The 22,505-nt window shown below is 36.7% G+C and overlaps 1 protein-coding gene across 1 annotated transcript; it reads right to left on the bottom strand.

Annotated features, from left to right (window-relative positions):
- Positions 1–14,830: 14,830 nt before the first annotated feature.
- On the bottom strand, positions 14,831–21,378 carry LOC121252884 (E3 ubiquitin protein ligase DRIP2). Its single transcript, XM_041152715.1, has 8 exons — positions 21,132–21,378; positions 20,816–21,028; positions 19,766–19,865; positions 18,665–18,998; positions 18,066–18,511; positions 17,891–17,941; positions 16,101–16,173; positions 14,831–15,430 (listed from the first exon to the last, which is right to left on the bottom strand). Exons 2-8 carry the CDS (start codon positions 20,928–20,930, stop codon positions 15,257–15,259), a joined length of 1,293 nt encoding a protein of 430 aa, XP_041008649.1. The 5' UTR covers positions 20,931–21,028; positions 21,132–21,378; the 3' UTR covers positions 14,831–15,256.
- Positions 21,379–22,505: the final 1,127 nt, after the last annotated feature.

Below are 22,505 nucleotides of genomic sequence, written 5' to 3'. Positions count from 1 at the left end.
ATTTTTCATGTTGTTATGGTGTTAATGTCCACAAAAAAGTGATTAGTGCATGTTTCACATTGTGTGTGTCCATGTTTGTGTTCTGGTTTGGAGGTCCACTGTGATGAAAAAATAGAAACAAAGCCATCAGAAAGAATAGACTATTTTGGACTGTTAGGGGCTTAAAATGGGCAGCTCAGAATACAAAGATGTAAGGGACCTAAAATTTTCAAATCAAGACTCTTATGCAAAGATGTAAGGGCCTAAAGCTTGTTAAAAAGATTAGGTAGCAAGACTCTTAAATTGTATTTTGATTGAAAAAACAAAAATGAAGGTCTAAGTTCCAGCCAATCACCTAAAAAATATTGTCCATTCATTTTTCTATAGATCCAGTGGGCACTGAAATCATGTAGTGAGGTTACATTATATTTTGATGCATATTTGAATGCTTGCAGGTTTCAATTTTGAAAGACATTCTTGCTTAGTCTGTTCAACTTTATAGGGGTAAATGTGCAGGCTAGCTTTTGTTCTTATTTCTTTATTTTTTTCCTTTATTTTTTGGCAAGGAGGTGAGGTGGGTTATTATGAATTTATGCTAATGCTTCTTCCCGTATTCTTTGTTTCTCATTTCCTATTTAGTGTTGTAGATAGGTTTCACTAACTAATGTTCCATCTCATACTCATAGTTGTGTTCTTCAAATTATAGGTTCTCATTTCCGGTTGCATTTCTTTTCAACAAGGGGTTATATACATTTAAAAAGTTACCTTGGAAGTCTGTGGCATTAAATATACTCATTGTTTCATTTAGATCACCTATGGCATTGAGTCAATCATCATGTGTAGTTGATGTGTTTCAAATGGAATCACCAACCTGTTCTGAAAGCCCCATTAAAAACCTCCCAAACTAACAAAAATTCTAGAAAAAAATTTTATGTTTGCCCGAAATATAACACGGTAAAGCATATTTTTTGGTCATATTTTTTTTATTACTTTTTAACTTGTCATATTTAACATTTGAAATTCTCAATTGTATGCAGGTAGAAGCAAGATGCCAAATCTTCATATGGGCAGATATACTTCAACTAGTAAAGGAGAAAATTCTCGCAAGAGATAATGCAATTTGAAAAAGGAGGATGATTTATTGTTGCGCTAGTATGAGGTTCAAAAAAAGAAAGATAAACTAATTGAGAGAGAGAATTCTCTTCACAAGCAATATGAGAAAATTACAAAGTAGATTGTAGAGAATATATGTGCACGTATATTATTGTGTATGTACTGAGTGTTATCGATTGTAATAGTTTTTGGTTAGTTTGGACTAAATATGTATCGTTTTACTTTTAATTGTAAATGGATGGTTCGGACTATGTATATGACGGATGTTACTAATTTAATTATGTGGTTATGCTCCATTAATAGTCTTCATTTTATAGTAATTAGTGCAATTAATAGTCTTCATTTTCCTAGAATGGCAGTAGTTATTTTCAGGCAATAGCAATCGGCCTTCAATTTTTTTTTTATCTAAATCTCGAGTAGCAGCATTCATCAAATTAAACCAACACAACAGAAATATTCATAGCACTTATTTTCATTGAAATATATACATGATATCCATTCATAGCACTTATATACATTATCTCCATTGAAATATTCCATAAATCTTGAACTTCTCAGCCTATTACACTAGCACAACAAAAATTCCCATGCCTATTACACCAACACAACATAAATCATTCATAGTATCCCCTGCCTGTTACACCAACCTAACAAAAGTCCTCAATGAACTTCTCAGCTACAACAAATCACAAACTACAACTTACAAACAACATTCTTTACAATACAAGTTACATTAAAGAGTCTCACACCCACAACATATTTCATAACAACACTCAAAATGCAACAACCTATAACTTACAAACAATATTCTTTACAATAAATTTTACACTTTACATTAAAGAGTCTCAAACTTACAGTTTATTTCATCACAACACCCAAAATATAACAAATTACTCAATTACAACCATAGCCTCACACCTCGTCATTGCCCGATAGCGTTGGTACTATGGCAGTACTACACCGTGTTTCAACAACAAAATCATTAATGTTAGCACCAAGTTGAGTTTCCGATACCTCACCCTACTGTGATTCATCATTAAATATTTTTCTGCAAGTCTAAATTTCAAACCAAAAAATAAACATCCATTAGAAAGGAATATGCATGTAGAGAGAAACAATATAGAATTAATATGAAAAAAATTTGTTACTTGTTTCTTCTTTCTCTTGGGCACAACCTTCTCCACAGGCAAGACCTTACTTTTCGTTGGCGTCCTCCCTTTGCCTCAGATAACGTTTGTGTTTTATATTTTTTTACCGTTGTTCGTGACTACGTTCTCTTTTACCTTAGTTGAACCAGACTCAAGTGTTAATCCTTTAAATTGATTCTCAAACTCATCCAAAACATGCATGAATACATTAACATGGTTATCACTTGGGATACACAGGTTGCTAATTTTTACATACAATCATAGAGTGCGCAAGCTCCGTGGCTTTAAAAAAGAGTGGAGTTCACTATTAATTTTTTTTTCATGTGGGTCCCATATTTATTCACTTTTTTCAAAGTGATTGTGTGACGCTTGCATACTCACGACTGCAACTATCATTTCTCATTTTAGACAACGTTTCACCATAAGCTCATACCTCTGTGAGTTCGAATTGTGCGTAAGTCATCGTAGCTACTTTTGACCACTATGTCATTCTTCTATCGATCTAAGATGTACTTCTCCGGTAACACATTATTAAGGCACCAACAACATCACAAGAAAAGTAGCAAGAATCATCTAGAATATATGAGCATAGTCCTTGTAACAAAAGAAATAAAAGGTAGGGCTAGGTGTCACAATATAAGTGGTCTTTACAATCAAGTTTGTTATATAAATAGCTATATATATACGCATAATGTACACTGATCAATACAAGAATGCAATACACTGTGCAACATTTTCACAGACAGCTTGTGTACCTCTGCTATTTCCTCTGTTTTAATATATATCATGAGCCTCTCGATCCGCGTCTAACTTCCTTTCAGCTTTAATTTTTTTATTCCTCTAGTCTCTTTCTTTCTCATTTCTAACAATGACTTCTAACGAATCATCTATTAATCCTACCATTCTCAACACAGCTTCACATTTCATCAATATCAAGCTCACGACAGAAAATTTTCTTTTATGGAAAGCGCAGATCCTTCCATTCTTGGAAGGTCATCAGCTCCTTCCATATGTGGATGGTTCTCTTCCACAACCTCCATCCAAACTCAATGACAAACCAAATCCGGCACATACACAATGGCGTCTTCAGGATAAATTGATAATGTCTACAATAAATTTATCTTTGACCGATTCTGTCCTAGCACAAGTGCTTGATTGTTCTACCTCATGTGAGGTCTGGACAACCTTGCAAAATATTTTTGCTACAAAATCTTCAGCTCATCTCATTTACACTAAGTTTCAATTAGCAACTATCAAGAAAGGAGCAGATTCCGTGACTGACTATTACAATAAAGTCAGATCTCTAGCTTTTACTCTGGCAGCTGTGGGACGTCCTTTAGATGATTCCGAGCTTGCCATTTACCTTCTTGTAGGACTAGGTGCTGAATATGAGAGCCTAGTTACCTCCCTCACCACAAGACTAGATTATCTATCTCCCCATCAACTTTACAGTTATCTCTTGAATCACGAGTCAAGGATCTCTCACCAAACACAGTCCCTTCTTTCGGGCACATCCATCATTTACCTTCTTGCAGGACTAGGTGCAGAATATGAAAGCCTAGTTACCTCCCTCACCACAAGACCAGATTCTCTATCTCCCCATCAACTTTACAGTTATCTCTTGAATCACGAGTCAAGGATCTCTCACCAAACACAGTCCCTTCTTTCGGGCGCATCCATTACAGCCAACAGCACGATCAAAACTCCTTCATCTGGCCACAACTGTAATCGTGGTCGCAACAATTATTCTAGAGGTCGTGGTCGTGGTCGCCACAATGGCCGCAGCATTTTTGCTAGCCCTCAACCCACTGGTACTCCCTTCTATAACAAATCCATTTGTCAAGTCTGTCAAAAAGGGGGGCACACAGCTGTCACATGTTATTACAGGTTCGATCATGGGTATCAGTCTCCTCCACCTCAACACTTCTCTGCTAATTACACAGCTATCAACCCAAACCCATCACCGAATACCACTTGGTTTCCAGACTCTGCAGCAAGTCATCATTTTACATCTGATTTCCAGAACCTTAATGTGGATTTGTCGACTTATCAAGGTACTGACACAGTGAGCATCAGAGCTGGCTCCAATCTTCCTATCCACAACACTGGCTCGGCTCAGCTTTCATCTCATACTGGCAAATTTCTCTTAACCAATTTGTTACATGTTCCTATGATTTCAAAAAATCTTCTCTCTGTCCGTCAGTTCTGTTAAGATAATAGAGTCTATTTTGAATTTCACTCTTCTATTTTCTATGTGAAGGATTCATGCACCAAGGTGGTTCTTCTTCAGGGCCATGTTGAAGACGGATTGTATGTGCTACAGACAAGTGCAGAGCTCGCTAATTCCATCTCTATTTCAAAACCTCAAGCTTATATGGGTCTTCGAACTTCAGCTCAACTCTGGCACTCCAAACTGGGTCATCCAAGCACACGCAATTCTTCGTCAACATCGTCTTCCTCTCAGCACATCAACTTCACTTCAGCCTTGCTCAGCCTGTACCTCAACCAAAGCACATGCTCTACCTCATCATTCCTCTCGTAGCCGTTCCACTTATCCTTTTCAATTGCTCTTTTTTTATGTTTGGGGTCCCTCGTCCACTCTTTCAACGAAGGGATCTCGTTACTTTCTTTCAATCATAGATGATTATTCTAAATTTATATGGTATTTTCCCATGCAATTAAAATCCAATGCCTCCACTATAGTAATTGCTTTTATTAATTTTGTCAAAAATCAATTCTCCTCTACTATTACTTCGGTCCAAACAGATGGGGGAGGGGTGAATTTCGACCCTTTCAAGCTATTTTTCGCACATTAGGCATTTCTCATCGTATTACGTGTCCATATTTTCATCAACAAAATGTGAGTGTGGAACGTCGTCATCGTCACATAGTTGAGACAGGCCTAGCCTTACTCTCACATGCTTCAGTCTCACACAAATATTGGGCCGAAGCTTTTCAAACGGCCACTTATCTAATAAATCGTATGCCTACACCTCTTCTACACAATAACTCTCACTTTTTTATTTTAATGGGCCAAAATCCTGATTACTCTTTTCTCAAAGTTTTTGGGTGTGCTTGCTGGCCCAACTTGAGACCCTTTAATTCCCATAAAATGGATTATCGGTCTAAAGAATGTGTGTTTATGGGCTATAGCTTTGATCACAATGGCTATTTATGTTTTCAAATTGATACGAGCCGCACATTCATTTCAAGAGATGTCCATTTTAATGAAATAATCTTTCCTTTTTCTCAAAAGCCCAAAAATATTTCACTTCCGAAATCCACGTTCTCTCATTCAATTTCTCTTCCCAGTCTTGAGTCTTCGAATTCACACGGCCCACAACAAATCAATCTCCCACCTTCCATTCATAATAATCTTAGCCCACACATCACAAGTACTCCCACGTCATCAAGGCCTTTATTGGGTTCTCCTTCTTCATCAACAGAGTCTAGGGTTTCATCCTCTTTGTTGTCCATTAGGCCTGCCGATTCTCATCAAAGCACATAAACTAATATCCTGTTGTCATCGTCTCCTTTGGTTCCTCCATCTCCATCCAATACTACCACTACTCACTCCATCACTCCTTCCACGATAACTGATTCTCCCATTCAGCATCCATGGTTACTAGATCTAAAACTCAGTCAATGAATCAATGGCACCATTCCTTGGCCATCTTCGAAATCTACAACCTCTCTCACTCAAACCATCTCATCTCCCACATTCGGGGTCCCAGAGGAACCATCTTCTTATACCGAAGCCTCAAAGCATCAAGAATGGCGATATGCCATGTCTTCCGAACTAGATGCTCTTCTTCAAAACAAAACGTGGACTCTGGTACCTTTTTCTTCTGCCTATAATCTTCTTGGTTCAAAATGGATCTTGAAAACAAAGAGACATGCTGATGGAACCATTGAGAGGCGTAAAGCTAGACTAGTGGCTCAAGGGTTTCATCAGCAGCATGGGTTAGATTATTCTGAAACTTTTAGCCCCGTTGTTAAACCCACAACCATTCGTCTTCTTCTATCCATTGCTGTCTCATCTCACTAGGCTCTGCATCAACTCGACATACAAAATGATTTTCTTCATGGGGACCTTGAGGAAGCAGTCTACATGAAACAACTCCCTGGTTTTGTGAATCCTGATTATCCTCACCATGTCTGTAAGTTAAATAAATCTATCTATGGTTTAAAACAGGCTCTTAGAGCTTGGTTTGCAAAACTCAATGATAGATTACTTTCCCTTGGTTTTCGTTGCTCTCGTGCTGATTCCTCCCTGTTTATTATGCAAAATGGTTTTGATTCAATTTATTTGTTAATCTATGTTGATGATATCTTAGTCACTGGTTCTAATTCTCAGTTGATTACACAATTTATTTCTACTCTCAGCACATATTTTCCTGTCAAAGATCTTGGGTTGCTACATTATTTTCTTGGTATTCAAGCTCATAGAACCTCCTCTGGTTTGTTTTTGTCTCAGACTAAGTACATCACTGATTTGCTTACACAGACTAATATGCACACCTTTAAGGCAGTGTCAACTCCTATGTCTTGTTCAGATAAACTCACAACCTAAGATGGGTGTACTTATGAGGATCCAGTGTGGTATCGTAGTGTTGTTGAGAGCCTGCAATATCTTGCATTCACTCGTCCTGATATTTCATTTCTGTAAATCGTGTTTGTCAATATATGCATAATTCTCGTCTTCCACATTGGACAGCAGTAAAACACATTCTTCGTTATCTCAATTCAACACATCATCTTGGTTTATTTTTTTCTTCATCTTCCTCCACAAAATTGACAGCTTTCTCTGATGTTGACTGGGCTGGTTGTCCAGATGATAGGCGATCCACGGGAGGTTTTTGCATTTATTTTGGTAATCATTTAGTTTCATGGGGCTCTAAAAAACAGTCCACTATAGCTCGGTCTTCTACGGAGGCTGAGTACAAATCCGTTGCTAATACTACGTGTGAGCTTCTTTGGTTGCAGTCACTTCTCAAAGAACTTGGTATTAGTCTATCGGAGCCACCTACTCTTTGGTGCGACAACATTGGTGCAACCTATCTCTCCATGAATCCTGTCTTACACTCCAGAACAAAGCATGTGGAACTAGATTACCATTTTGTACGCGAAAGGGTTGCTGCCAAATCTCTTCATGTAGCCTTTGTCTCTAGCAATGATCAAATAGCCGACATTCTCACCAAACCTTTGTCTACAGTGCATTTCTCACTTCTTCGGGCCAGTCTTACTCTTGCCTCAGTGCCACTCGAATCGAGGGGGGATATTAAGGCACCAACAACATCACAAGAAAAGTAGCAATAATCATCTAGAATATCTGAGCATAGTCCTTGTAACAGAAAGAATAAAAGGTAGGGATAGGTGTCACAATATAAGTGGTCTTTACAATCAAGTCTGTTATGTAAATAGCTATATATATACGCATATTGTACACTGATCAATACAAGAAGAATGCAATATACTGTGAAACATTTTCACAAACAGCTTGTGTACCTCTGCTATTTCCTCTGTTTTAATATACATGAATCTTCTTCATCTGACAAACTTTCAATGCATGCCTACAAGGAATCTCCCTCATCTTAAACAACGCACATGTGCATTTCACTTCACACCCCTCCTCATTATAGTAAACTGAGTACTTGACGCTTTTGACATAGTCATCATTAATGATAATTTTTTATCAAAAATATCGAAGGTGGAGATGCAACCCTGTTTGTTGATAATTATGCAATTACATAAAATCATCCCCCATACCATATCGCTTGCCATATCACTTGTAATGGGCCATAAGCTCTTGATCAGTGGCAAACTCCATACCAAGTTTGGGCTCCTCAACTCGATCATCATCATCCAATACTTTATTAATCTCCTCAGCCTCTACGTCCAATGAAGTTTCTAAAAATGAAAACATACTCTTAAGATTAACATTTATATTATAAACATACACTGGATGTTTACTCATCGGGTTAAAAGTGTAATACCATTACTAATATGACAGCTTCGATCAATCATGCATGATGTACCTCCAAAATTCTTTTCACTTTCATATATAAATGGAGTAGTTGATGATTCACTTACAGTCTTTTCAGATCTTCTCAACTCCTCCAAAATACTCTACGAAGGACATGACATTGATGGGAGCTGTAATTAGCCACAATGTTAGAACAACTCAAATGCACGTAAGAAAAAAAAAGTAAAAAGTTAGAAAAGAATCTACTTGAATCGTTTGTTGAACTCGGTCTGACTCCTCCACATTAGTCAACAGATAGTAGATGATTGTTGTTCCAAAATGTGGCATTGATTAGGGTTGTAATTAGATATGGTGTTAGAACAGCTCAAATGCACGTAAGAAAAAGTAAATTATAAAGCTAGAAATGAATCTACCTAGATCATTTATGGAACACAGCCCGACTCCTCCGAATTAGTCAACGGAGGGTAGAGGATCGTTGTTCCAAAATGTGGCATTGATGGAGGCTGTAATTAGACATGATGTTAGAAAGGCTCAACAAATGTAAGAAAAAACATTTAAAAATTTAGAAAGAAATCTACATGGCTACCCCATTCGTATGTATATGAATTTGGATATACATTTGGATGCATCATAAATGACGAGTAATACAAATTTCCTAGACCATAATATCCCTGTAATACACAAATAAAAATACATTAACTAAAAATATCGACACAACAATATTTATAAATGACCAATGTGTATCATACCTGAGTCAGTGAAATTGATGTAGAAGGCCTGGGTGGCCTTTCATCTTCCTCTTTATCCATCACGTTATTTCCACTGAGTTCATAGAACGAAATTACTAAGCAGAAATGTATAAATAATTTCACACATGAAATAAAAGGGGGAGGGGGTGAGAGATTTTTCTCATTGATTGTACATGACACATTCACAAATATAATTGATGCACAGTACGATGACTAGCATGAAGCTAAATATATTATGTGCTGAGAACACTGCAATTAGCACAAAACACAGAGTTTAATGCTTTCAATAATAGTTGGAAACAAGATCTAGATGATAATTTAAAATGGTTGATGGATTGGAATAAAATGGAGTCAGATGTTGGTAGCTTAATCCACAAATTCAACAACTTTATGGTGCCTCTTTCACTGCAGATTCTCGCAAGAAGGTATATATGTGCCTAAATTAAGTCACATGTCCACTAAACATGATATGAGAGCGGTAGCCAATATCTCAAGCATCAAACAAATAGAGCTACTACTCAAATTGTAGAGAAAACCCAAACATGTCCAGCTTACAGATTCCAGAAAAAAAAAAATTCGATCCTTCTATATAGAGCTACGACTCAGCCATGTACAAACAAATAAATTACATTACTTTGTATTTGAGGAAAACCCAAACATGTCCAGCTTCCCATGTCCAGCTTACAGATTCCAGAGAAAAAAAAATTTGATCCTTCTATATAGAGCTACGACTCAGCCGTGTACAAACAAATAAATTACATTACTTTGTATTTAAAGAAAACCCAAACATGTCCAGCTTCCAGATTCTAGAGGAAAAAAACCCAATCCTTCTGTATAGAGCTACGACTCAGCCATGTACAAACAAATAAATTACATTACTTGTATTTATAGAAAATCCAAACATGTCTAACTTTCAGATTCCAAAGAAAAAAAAAACCAATCATTCTATATAAAGCTACAACTCAGCCAATTCAAACACATAAATTACATTACTTTGTATTTGAAAAAAACCCAAACAAAGAGGACAGAGTTGGGCCATATAAAATATGTCATGTTCAATAAGAACTCAACCATGTACAAAGAAACACAAACTCAGTCATCGAGCAGGTGTGAACCCAAAATGCAACCACTAATTTGTGCATTTTACTGAAATTTTTTAGAAAGAGAGATTGCCATACAGAGAGAACTTGTGTGTAAGTTTCTTTTATCGATTGGAGTCGTTGCCGACGCTAGACTGTGACAAACGTACTACAAGGCGGGCAGAGGGGCAAAGGCATAGAGCAAGAACGTGGGGGAGGGAAAAATTTGAATTAGATAATTTGGGGGTAAAACGTGGAGAATGTGGGTAAAACGCGTGTTTTACTAAAAGAAAAAAAAAATTAAAAAAAATGCCACACCATCGGTGTGTGGTGTTGAAGATAAGGCCTCGTTTGCTTTCACAAATTCTTTCAACTCATTTCATCTAATCATTACAAATTTTCACACAAAATAAAATAAACAATTCAATTTTTTCAAATCTCAAAACAAAAATAATATTAAAAAAATATATTCTAATAAATTTTATTCAATTTTTAACTTTAATATCAACTTATCTCATCTCATCTGTAAAAATAAATAAGACCTTAAGATGGCATATGAGTAGAACTAAGGGTGGATAGGAATCGCCTAAACCGGTCGGGAACCAATTAGACCGGTCGCCGAAACAAGGAACCGGTTGGCGGTCGGCAAGAATTGATGAAAATCGATATCGGCTGGTTCGAACTCTTAGAAAACCGTTGAACCGGCCGACTCTTTATATATATATATTTAAATATATATATATATAAAAAAAAAACGGCGCTGTTTCACTTAAATAAGTGAAACTAAAACGGCGTCGTTTTGCCCTTGGAACTTAATTAAAAAAAAACATATGGAATTGCGCCTTAAAGGCAAACAACGCCATTTCAAAATGGATTTAATAAACCACATGGCCCCTCTTCTTCTTTCTTCTTCCTTAGTCGCCATTTCACCTGCAACTTTCTTTTGCTCCCTCATGGTAAACGTCAACAGCATCCCTACTTCGTCACAAAGACGCCGACGGCAAACCGAGGAACAGAACCGCACTGTGTCGAGACCGATAATATCGGTTCTCTCTCCCCCAATCGACCAGTTTCAGCCGATTCTTTCCTCTCATAGAAGACATCGGTTCGGCGTCAATTAGGCACTGAAACCGCGTTGAACCCATCGATTTTCAGCCCTAAGTAGAACCACTCTTAATCTATTTTGAATTCTCATATAAAAAGCATTCAATGCAGTTATTTTGTATGTTTTTGTTGTTAGCCGACTGCCGACTTCCATACATCCTCGATCCTTCCACGTGGACCAATCTCATTAAAATAAGAAAGTTGGACATGTCTCGTTTTACATTGGATTTATTTATGGAAAATGATAGGATCCCAACTCTCGCTCCAATTTTTTTTTCAATTTTTTTTTTATTTAATGATTGAAAAAGTGTTGTTTAATAATATTATAAATTTTTTTTCTTTTTATTTAAAAGTATTAAAAAAATGATGTGAAAAAACTTAAAATGTTTTCACATATTGTTTTAACACTTTTAAATATTTAAAAATAATTACAATATTATTAAAAAATAATTTCTTAATAACTAAGGAAAATTTCATAAAAAAAATACTAAGGATAAAAAACCAAAAAAAAAAAAAAAAACTATGTCGACAAACGACGAATTTCGTAGTTTTTGACATGGCGGGATCCATGGCAAAAACTTTCTTAATCAGCGGAATCCTATCATTGTCTTTTATGGATTGCCATGGCCACAAAACGACGACGTTCATTCATAAAGCCACCTTAACAGCGTGGTCTTAGCTCTTTCAGAAAGCTAGCATATCAAAATTTTGTGTGCGCCATCTTATTCCAGCACAACCCCTTCCCCCAACCGCTTTTCCTTCTCCAGGAGCCGTCCATGGTGGCAGCTAGTCCAACCATTCTCCTCCTTCACTCACCCCTATGCACTCGACGAAGCTTCCCTCTACATCAAGAGAAACCTTGGCTACTTTTGAGTTAATTACGCGCACATCGTCCTCCTCGTCCTATTCCTCAGCCTTCTGGGGCACTCGATCTCCATGATAGTCTTCTTCTTCGCCTTCGTTGCCTGGTGTTTCCTCTACTTCCTCTGCAAAGAATCGCTGGCTGTCCTCAACCGCCAAGTCAACGACCTCGTCGTTCTGGCCTTGCTAGCAGTCGTCACGATAGTTGCTCTGGTGCTCACAGATGTGTGGCTAAACGTGCTAGTTTCGGTTCTAATTGGGGTTGTCGTTGTCTGTCACAGTTTCAAATGAAGGACATGGGCTATGGGCCTTAAACCAGTTTAATTTCATTTACAATTTCAAATTCAGCATGTATTTGGATTACAAGATAGTTAGTGGGCCTTAATTTTATTTTCTTGTATGTTTTTAGTGTGTTAGCCTGAGCCCATGTAGGGGTTATCTCATTTATGTAAGAGCCAAGAACTCTAGGATTGGGACATTCAAAAAGTTAATAAAAATTCTATTTTCTTTTTCTTATCTTCTTCTGGAGGTGCTCCCCTCGAAGTGAGCAATTTCAATCTATTTTTTTTTTTAAGTAACTATAGATATGTTACAAGTGGTATTAGGTTCATATTTTTCTTTTGCAACTACTTCATCAATCTATGAAAATGAATAAAATTATCTCCAAATTAAAGAGATGCTCGAGCAATGGTAACAATATTGTAACAATATTATGAAGTTATTTTACAGATTTTCAGTGATGTGAAAATAACTTTGAAAATTCTTGGAACAATTTTGATGAAGAATTCTCATCTAATTGGTTTTCATAGATGTTAAAGAAAACCACGAAAGCAAATGGGCCTTAATAATTGTAAGAATAGTTGGTTTTGAAGGATTTATTTGATTGATCATTGATGTTAAAAGAAATAAAGAAATGCTTTTTTAAGTTCCATTGACCCGAGAGAAAGGGAAGGGGTGTCGGAAAATGCTGGAGTGGCAATGATGGACTGGAGAGGATTGGAATTCCCATTGAATGGTAGTACGTAGAAAAAAAAAAAAAATTCTACAATAGATAAATTTGATATGTCTTTATTTTATTTTTAAAAAGCATAAAAAATTATTTTTTTAGTAGGATTTATTTATTTTTATAAAATGTACTTATCTATTTAAAACTTGAAAAAGAAGAATAAAAAATAAAGTAATTAATAAGCATAAAAAAGAAGTGAAAAATTGTCTAAATAAATTAGAAGTTATTGATGTCAGTGTAGATGTCAGCTAGGCATCAATTTTGGGTACCGGTTGAAACCCATTAATTGGATATTAAGCATTTACATCTGCTTTTCATGATGTAGGTGAGATTCCAAAACTCATTATTTCAACGCTCTTTTGAATTTTCAGTATCAATAAAATTGTGAGAAGATAAGATGAGAGTAAAATTAAAAATTAAATAAAATATTATTAAAATGTATTTTTTTAATGTTATTTTTATTTTAAAATTTGAAAAAATTAAATTATTTATTTATTTTATATAAAAATTTAAAAAAATTATAATGATTAAATGAGATGAGACGAAATTAGTCATAAAAAAATTGTGAAAATAAACATGTCCTAATGTCAACCCAATGTCACTACGAAGTACAAACTACAAACAGAACAATTCCTATGGTAGTTCCTAATTCCGTTCTCTAAAGTTTCTCTCTATTCAAAACTCACAAGACTAGTATCTTTCTCTCCTTCTAACTCCCGTCGCCACCTTGTATACAAGTGTTTCTTGTTCATGTTTTTATTTTTGCTTTCTTCAAGCTACGCCAGGGTTGGATCTACTTTTTTCGATCATAAAAAATTTACAATTGTCCACCACGTCATTCCCCAACTGCAAATCTATCATTACAACACAATCGCCGCAAAATGATCGACTTGGGAGACTCATGCACGACCTAATTAGAGCGTGAGTTTTAGGTGCCGCCACGCTTTAGAGCTTTCGGCTGTTAAATGCACCTTATCATTGAAACTAGAATCACTACAAGAAAAAATAACATTTGTGACGAACTATTTACTACGAGAATGACTATTACAACGAAAATAGATTCATTTTAACATAAAATAGTCATAAATAAATAGTTTTATTTGTAGTGAATTCTCAAATCTATCAAACTTATCCAGCCAACCCCAACTCCTCAATGCATGGCTCCCAAGTCCCATGCACCACCACAGTCACATGTGCATATTTCTAGACACATTCGTGCCAAGTTGATGTTTCCTATCTAACTATGTTACAGTTTTCCTTGACCATTTTAAAGCAATGAACAGAAATGTAAAACAAATAAACACAGAGTCTATCATGGTACCGTATCCCCCCAACTGATTGTCCAAAACCGTTATTAGAGACAGCTCTCCCTTGCAGGGGGAATGGATGGAACCAAATTATTGGTCTCATATCGGAAACCCTACCTCATCTTTTATGTATCTTGTTTCTTTTATTTTAATGAAATGCTTAGGTAGGAAAAACAAATAATTATTAGGGTGAATTTATCCCAATTCCAGCACAGGAATGGCAAATTTCTTTTCATTTTCTGGAACAAGGTTAAAATGAAAGAAAATGCTTGGGCCAACGAGAGGTTGTCCCAAGACATTTTTTCGAATTTTTTAACTAATAATTAAGGAAGTATTTTTTAATGATGTTGTGATTTTTTTTTTTTAAATGTTTAAGAATATAAAAAAGGGGACCAAATGGCCTTCTCGGGTTAATGCCTCGGGCTACACCCTCGGTGGGTGTAGCAGCACTCTTTGGAGAGCTAAAGATAGAGGGTGAGAACTAGGGCCTGCCGCACTAGTAATTTTAGCAGGTTGAGGGTAATTTTCCTAAGAATGTAATAAAGTACACCTCTTGACAAGGAAGATGAACAAGTAGCAGCTAGAAAGTTAAACATGCAGGGATCTGAATAATAAACCATACACGTGAAGATTGGACTTCTTAATTACGGAACAGTCAACAAGCAGACCTTGCCAAGACCATACTATACTATAGGGGGCACTGTGATTGTCTCAACATGTGGGTAACATTAAGAAAACTCTTTAGTAGCCTATCTCTCCCCTCCTGTGCTGTGGCTAGGAAAATGTTGCCTGTGAAGGAACCGATTATTATGACTCATAAAATACATGCCGGATCAGACAGTGCCACTCTATCACCACTGAGATTCTACAAGGAGTGTGTTTAGATTATTGAAGATGTGAATGGCAGTAGATAGAAAACCATAATCAAGTTTCTGGAACCTTTCGAGCATAGGCCAGCACCATCACGAAATCCTTGGCCGGGGACCCAATGGAGGCTGGAACTTGCTCTGATGTTGACGCCGTCCGTACCCACAAATCAACTAAATTATGTAGTCTCCAGGTGGGGACAACTGGCTGTCCCATGCATTTGATCTCAACCTGCAAGAGTATCAACTGAGTTGGTTAGCAATGAGTGGACTGGAAACACCAACCTTTGTTTATGAAATATAATCCAATAAATACCAAGGGAAGTGCAATGGTGTTACTTCATTGCAGTACTGCAGGCTACATTGCTTGTTAATAATTCAAGGAATGCAACAACTATTTTGTTTATAGTCCAGGGGGCCATAATCCAGGACAGGAGTAAAATCTCAGACTGCAAAGTCAAATTAATTATTTGAGTCTTGAGAGTCGATCACTGAAGGTAGGATTGTATCAAGCCACCACTCCAAGATCATTACGAAATGTATAATTTTGTTAATATAACCCATGAGGCAGCGTTTATGCTACATATTCTGCCTAAACTATTCCAGCTGAAAAATGAAAATTTTAATTTCCCATTTTAAAAGAAAAAATCTAAGGAAAAACTGACTGGGAATGCACGCACCTCTTCAAAAGACATGCAACATGTTATAATCTTAGATTCTTAGCTCTTAAAGACAACTACAATTAGATTTTAGTATTTAAATTTCATAAAAGATATAAAAATATACAAGGGCAAACCAAGAGATATTTATGCACCACAAAAACTAAACAGAACAGTAAAACCTTTCTCATCAGTTTTCTACTTAATCAGAGATTGTCTTTCGAATCAGATTTATCCACTCACCTCGACTGCACTGGTAAGATCTAGCTTCCTCATCACATATTTTTGGATAAATGAAACAGGTACATTTCCATCCCTGTGACAAAAGAAACAAACACGACAAATATAAATCCTGGGCACCACTAACAAAAACAATTTCCAAGGTAGTTAAATTTTCCATTATGGACATTGTAGGTAGGCTTCTTGATTGCATGCTACACATGCAAGAGAGGATAAAAATCGAAGTTACAGTTCCTGTTGAGATTTGTGAAGCTAACAACAATAATTATACCAAGAAAATGAGAATAGAAAAATAGAAAATTTGAACATAGGAATTTATGTGGTTCGACAATGTGCCTACGTCCACAAGAGTGAGTGGCTGCTTTTTCAATACATGAGAATAAGTACATGGTTATGAGGGTTGTTACTTCTAGGCAAACGTCTTGGCTTTCTCTGCAGACTGCACCCCTACCTCTTCTATTACTGAGCAGTCGTTTATGGGTGTTAGCAGGTGTTTTAGGCTGCTCCCGAAATTCTACTTGTACAAAAAACTGAAAATTCCAAATCTAGCCCTACTGTACTGCAAGGGCTATGCCCTGCCCCTCAACCTATTGAACCAACGAAGCTGAGCCTAATATATAGCTATAAAAATAAATAAATAAATCTTCTGTTTTCCCCCGGCAAACAAACAAACTATATAGCTTAATATGGGCCAGCTCTTGCCATTATGCTTCCACATTGGGCTTTTAATCCTAGAATTCAGTGTTACTCTCCATGCTCCTTATACAGAACATGAGCCACTTATTCATACAGTTCCATATTTTCAATATGGAAAACAGAACAATTTCCATTTGGCATGCACATACTTATAATGTACTAAAACATGCCAGAAAAATTTATATTTGCTGTTATCATCTTGACATAGATGGTTCAGCTATATAAAAAAAAATACATTTTTGTGATCTTCCCTCTCCCAAAACAAGAGGTATAAGATGTATATCTAGGGAGAAAACTGAGAATTATAGATTATATATAGTTTCATATGAGATATGTAACTATCGTAGGGACCTAAAGGTGACTCAAACAACTTATTTGAAAATTTTCCAGCTCAAAATAAAATGATGTTTGAATTGGCTGAGAAGCAGCACACTCAGCGCAATGGTTGATATGAGAGCTGAAAAAAGACCAACCCCATGTTCAAGGCTTGTGACAGCAGCTGAAGAATATATTACTTAGGAAGCTCAGCTCGACCTGATCACCAGAAGTATCCACGATATAGACACTCATTAAAATATTTAAAACTAAAATCACTATAGCAGTGTTTATCATATGTGTGAAACCTGTGCTCAATATCAAGTGAAGGACTTCCCCCTGTAGGTTTTCAGGGTTAATCAATTACAATAACTGATTTCAGAACAGTTTCGAATTAGGATAATTCTGCAATTTCTGCTATTTATAAATGTAACACTGACACATACATACTCCATCAAAATATACACAGTCAAGTAATTAGATGAGATGTCAAATCAATGATTAACAAGTTAAGGTCTTTCTTTATCTATGTGTCCACCATGTGCTCTAATATTGGCACCAAAAGCAGTCAAAGTTCAAGTGGGCGTTAATATTATCTCAAAGTTTAAAGGCTACATAATAATATTTTCCTATATATAGATTATAGCTGCGTAAACAAGCTTGTACAAATACACGCTAATGTATTGAATTGATCTTTCATGCTAAAACAACAAGGAATGAGCTTATTTCATCAAGTACAATGAATAAAGCCTAAAAACATATAGAAGGTGAAAGAAACTTACTTTATTCTTAAGTAGTTTACAGGAATTTGTGGCAAGGGTGCACTTCCTTCTCTGAAACCATCAATACTAAGCAATAAATAAAGGAGGTCCACGTTTCCAAGCAAATTCATCCAATTTTCATAAAATAATAATAATAATAATAATTTAAAGTTTAAAAGCTAAAGTTGTTTCTCACTGGTCTTCAGAAGCTACTAGAGAGAACCAAACTGGACCGGGTCTTCTTTTGGGTTTTGCATTGGCAGCATCCAGCACAACTTGGGGTGAAATACCTGATTCTCCAAAAGCAGGTTCCCTTTTCCGGCGAACCCTTCTCAGAATTTTGGGTTTTACCATTTCCGAAGAGGCAGGATCAGTGATATTCATTTCATCCTCAACTTTAGACTTGCGTTTAATTTCCTTAATTTTGGATTTTCGCACTTGACCTTCGCTCTCATTAGCTTGTATAGGTTCTAATTTAGCATCAGACCCCTGTGAATTAGACTTGAAAGATTTAGTCCTATTTGCAACTTCCACCAGATAGTTTAAAGGTTTCCAGAGATCCAATTTTGCTTCCCATGGTTCGGGATCATTCTCCATTTCTTTAATGGAGGTGGAATGGCTAGGCTCACCAGGGGAAGAACACTATACCAGTCAAATATACAAGCATGAAAATTATTAGTAATTTTGAGCAGATGCAATCTTTCTGAGCCACTGGGAAAGGAAGAACATGTAGGCAGACTGGAAAATAAAAATCATGGCATAAGAAAAGAAAACAGCATGCTGGCCTCCTTTTACCTGCCCAGTATTTAGTGGAAACTTGTTTGAAGTCTCAGGTGAGCTTGAACTTTCTGGATGATCATCCACAGAATCTTCCTCCTTTTTAATGGGTTTCTCAATGGAAAACCTGGAGCCTTTTAAAGCAATGGCCTTTCTTGCAACAGCTCTTGATCTTCTTCCAGTCATGGTAGCCTGGTTTGACACTCTGGGAGTGCTGACCACCAATGATGACAATGATCTCTCCTTTCTTCTGGCTGGTAATGTATTTGAAGGCACAAATTCAGGTGCGTTTACCTTTCTTCTTTTGAGAGGGAAAACCTTTGTCCTTACATCTTGCAAATTGTGGTCCGGCCTGATGATCAGAGATCAATAAGTATGGATAACTATCAGAACAAACTCACATCTAAAGCATCCACTTAACTGTGGTTAATATACTAACTAAATCTGCATGCTGCTCAGCGAGCATATTTTTGTAGTTGCCACAGAATGGAACGTGGGATGAGAAATGGAAATTTGGCATAAGAAGAACTGGAATTTATGATATTATATATCAAGCACATTTAAATGAATGCAAATCCACCCACTTGCATACATGCAGAAGAGCTGTATAAGCAGAACTCTAAGAGATAATCAAGAAATTGCCAGAAATGCTGAGAGCATCATAAATATTAACACTTGGAAACATAATATAAAAATTTGTACCGACAAGCCACACACCAATAAGTATGCAATGTGCAAATTCAACCCATACTACTGTGTTTCCACATTCTTAGATATTACCAACATTTTAATACCTACCTAGCACCAAAAGGAACACCTAAATTTTACGACAAAAGCTTGAAAAATTGGCATATTCTCAGATTTAAAAAAAACAAAATTGCAGGCAAATTGTATTAGCCTTATACACGTGCAATGTCATTAAACAACTGCTTCTAAAGCACTAGCATATGGAATGATAGATAATATAACTAGCCAATGATATGAACCAGAAGTTATCACTTGTTATGCAATCCCAATTCATGCAATATGTAGCTTAGGTAACACCACGTTGGAAGTAAAGCCACTTAGAGAGGGAGAGATTGTATTTGTTGCTGAGATTGTATAGTGCTGAGATCCAACCTTAATTTCTCCAGTGGGACACAACCCAGATCAATGTTGCATATTGGACAGCATTCTAATTCCTCTTCTGAAATCTTATTATATATGCACTTCCTGCAAACTGGATGAAGTTCAAAAGACAAATCATCTGACATCTGTTCATTGCATCGATAACTTTATAAAGAACTATGAAAAAAAGAAATAGGTCAATATCAAGTATTCAAACTCTTCAGCTTGGTAAAAGAGGCCAGCAAAGTTAAGAGGAGGCAAAGCATATTTTGAGTTATTTATAGATACAGAGCATCAATTGCTACAGATAGATACTGTCCACTAGCGTTTCTGGGTTAAGACCACTCAAACAAAGATAAACAAAAAAACATGAAAGGACTATGAAAGAATATATTATCAACCTTAAAATCTCCTTTTTCTACGTAAGGCTTACAATAGCTGTATATACAGTCTTGCCCTAAAGAGTCTTCTGACCGACTTGATCGAGCAATTTACATTATGGATTACAGACAAAAAGAGAATTGAAGGATCGCTTGATCCTCAATTTCCCACGGCCAAACTGTATTATTATCTCCTGGGCTCGCACATAGGCAAGCACATTGCACACCCAAAGCCCAGCTAAATCTAGCATGTACGAGGACTTAATCCCAAGAGCTCTAGCAGGGGTGTAATGCTTGCATAGTTACTATAACAAAAGGCCCTCCATTATTATCACTATCAATCAAACATCCAATCTTTCTTTCCCACGTATATTTATGAAACAGAAACTTGTTTACAGAAAGTAATAGATCGATCGAATGATTTTAATTTTCAAGTACGCAGAGAGAGAGAGAGAGAGAGAGGAACAAAGATCCCGATGAACATGAAAAATACTAAAACCGAATGCCCAGAACAATAGGAGGCAAACCCAGAAAACAAAACCCGAAATAATGATAACCCAGATAACCAGAACCACAAAATGACAGAACAACTCACCAGGATAACATAAATTTTCAAAATTGGCATCATAAACACAAAACAAACAAGATTTAAACCACAAAGAAGCAGATTAGAGACACTCACACGTATGAAGGCATTCGGATATTGTAGTGGCATCTCTGAAGAGCTTCTTGCATAAAGGACAAGTCATGCACGCCACAATCGTCTGCCTCCTCACCTTCACCACCTGATTCGCCATTTCCACCACCCGAAGCCTCTCTGAACCACGTGTTCACACACTGCATGTCACCACCACAAGCACACACGCAGAACTTACGTCCATTTCTCTATGCTCACCTGCATTAAACCCAGTGACTACGCACAAACGAGCACAATAATAAGCAAACAAAGGCCGCAAATACCGCAAGAAAAACGAAGAAATTAATGCAAAGCTGCGTACAGAGAAGCAATATGGTTCCTGATCGGTGGAGAACCCGAAGGCCTGGTGACTCAGGAGCGTGAGATTATCAGGTGGGCGGGTGAGATTCGTGGGGATTTGACGTGGGTTTTTCTCGTATTTATCGTGTGGGAGAGAGAAACAGAGGGCGATGTAGAGGGGCGTGGCTGATTGATCTGAATCGAGGGGAGGAGAGGCTATCTTCGTTGAAAATAGCATGAACTAGGAGAGTTCCTTTCTTTTTATATACAATTTAATTTTTTTCAAAAATAGAAAATAAAAAAGAAAATCGAATGTGTGTCAGTGTCTGTTGTTTTTTCTTTTATTATTTTTAATTTGAAAATCTTTTAAGGGTCTTTAAACAGTGTGACAGAGACGCGTTCAGTTCCACAGCTGCTAACTGGGAAGAACTTCATAATAAGTTGGGACTTAGGATAACGTGCGCCGTGGGTGTGCTACGGAAAATAGATGCGCACGGGGTTTCGTATACGCGACGGCGAGTTATGCTGGAGTGAATGTTAACTTGGTGCGCCTGTGCCATGCATGTTAGCGACCGCCGTTGACGTGGAACCGAAATACAGTTTATAAGCTGAGGAGCTACGGTTAAAAGTTAAAATTGATTCGACACAATTTATTATCTTTTACTTGTAGATTAATTATTTGATATAATATTAAAAAATATTGAGAGTATAAAAACGAATAAAAATAATAATGAATAGAATTCTTTAAAATTTTGGAGTATATCTTTTGATATCTAATAAGAGAATTATTTTGGATCGGTCGGGCTGCTCTTAGCCAAAAGCAGCTTGCCAATCACATAGTAACACTTAAGACTTCCACCACACTTATTCTAAACCAGCACTACATCAGAACCGGGGCAATCTCTTCTTCGTGTCTTAGGCTTCAGCCCCTTCAGAATCCCTCGCACCCCTTTGAAGCTGATTTCAACCTCAGGAAATCGCACCCGAAGGATTTGTCTTTCATTCTGGTTTTTACGATTTGAGTCTTTTTTACTTTTTCATTTGGAGTTTTTTGTGCGTTTTGGGTGTTGGAAAAACTGGGAAACTAAATGGCAAAATTAGTTTTATATGTTTTTGGCTCTATTGTTTTAAATGAAAATCGCTTGCTAATCAGAAAACTATATCGGTTGGTTGAGTAATGGGTTTAGTTTCTTTGGGTTCTAGATCTCACTGGTTGAGTAATGGGAATATGTTTACTAGATCTCACTGGGTTTGAATTGGCTAACTCGATACCCAAACGAGTACTTTGTTGGGGATTTGATGCTGGAGATTTGTTTAGTAGATTCACTTTACTTGCAAATAATTGAGTAGCATGGTAGATCAAACTTAGATTTGTCGTGTGCAACGGTAGAGAGGG

The sequence above is a fragment of the Juglans microcarpa x Juglans regia genome, chromosome 2S (genome assembly GCF_004785595.1).
Source record: "Juglans microcarpa x Juglans regia isolate MS1-56 chromosome 2S, Jm3101_v1.0, whole genome shotgun sequence".
Classification (NCBI taxonomy): domain Eukaryota; kingdom Viridiplantae; phylum Streptophyta; class Magnoliopsida; order Fagales; family Juglandaceae; genus Juglans; species Juglans microcarpa x Juglans regia.
The sequence above is the reverse complement of the archived record's forward strand: the minus strand, read 5'-3'. Positions and strand labels throughout refer to the sequence as shown.

Coding starts and splice junctions, on each gene's coding strand:
- LOC121252884 (XM_041152715.1), bottom strand. CDS start 20,930: ATGGCGAATCAGGTGGTGAAGGTGAGGAGGCAGACGATTGTGGCGTGC. Junction 19,866..20,815: donor ATCCGAATGCCTTCATACGT/GTGAGTGTCTCT, acceptor AACTTCATCCAG/TTTGCAGGAAGTGCATATAT. Junction 15,431..16,100: donor ATCTTACCAGTGCAGTCGAG/GTGAGTGGATAA, acceptor ATACTCTTGCAG/GTTGAGATCAAATGCATGGG.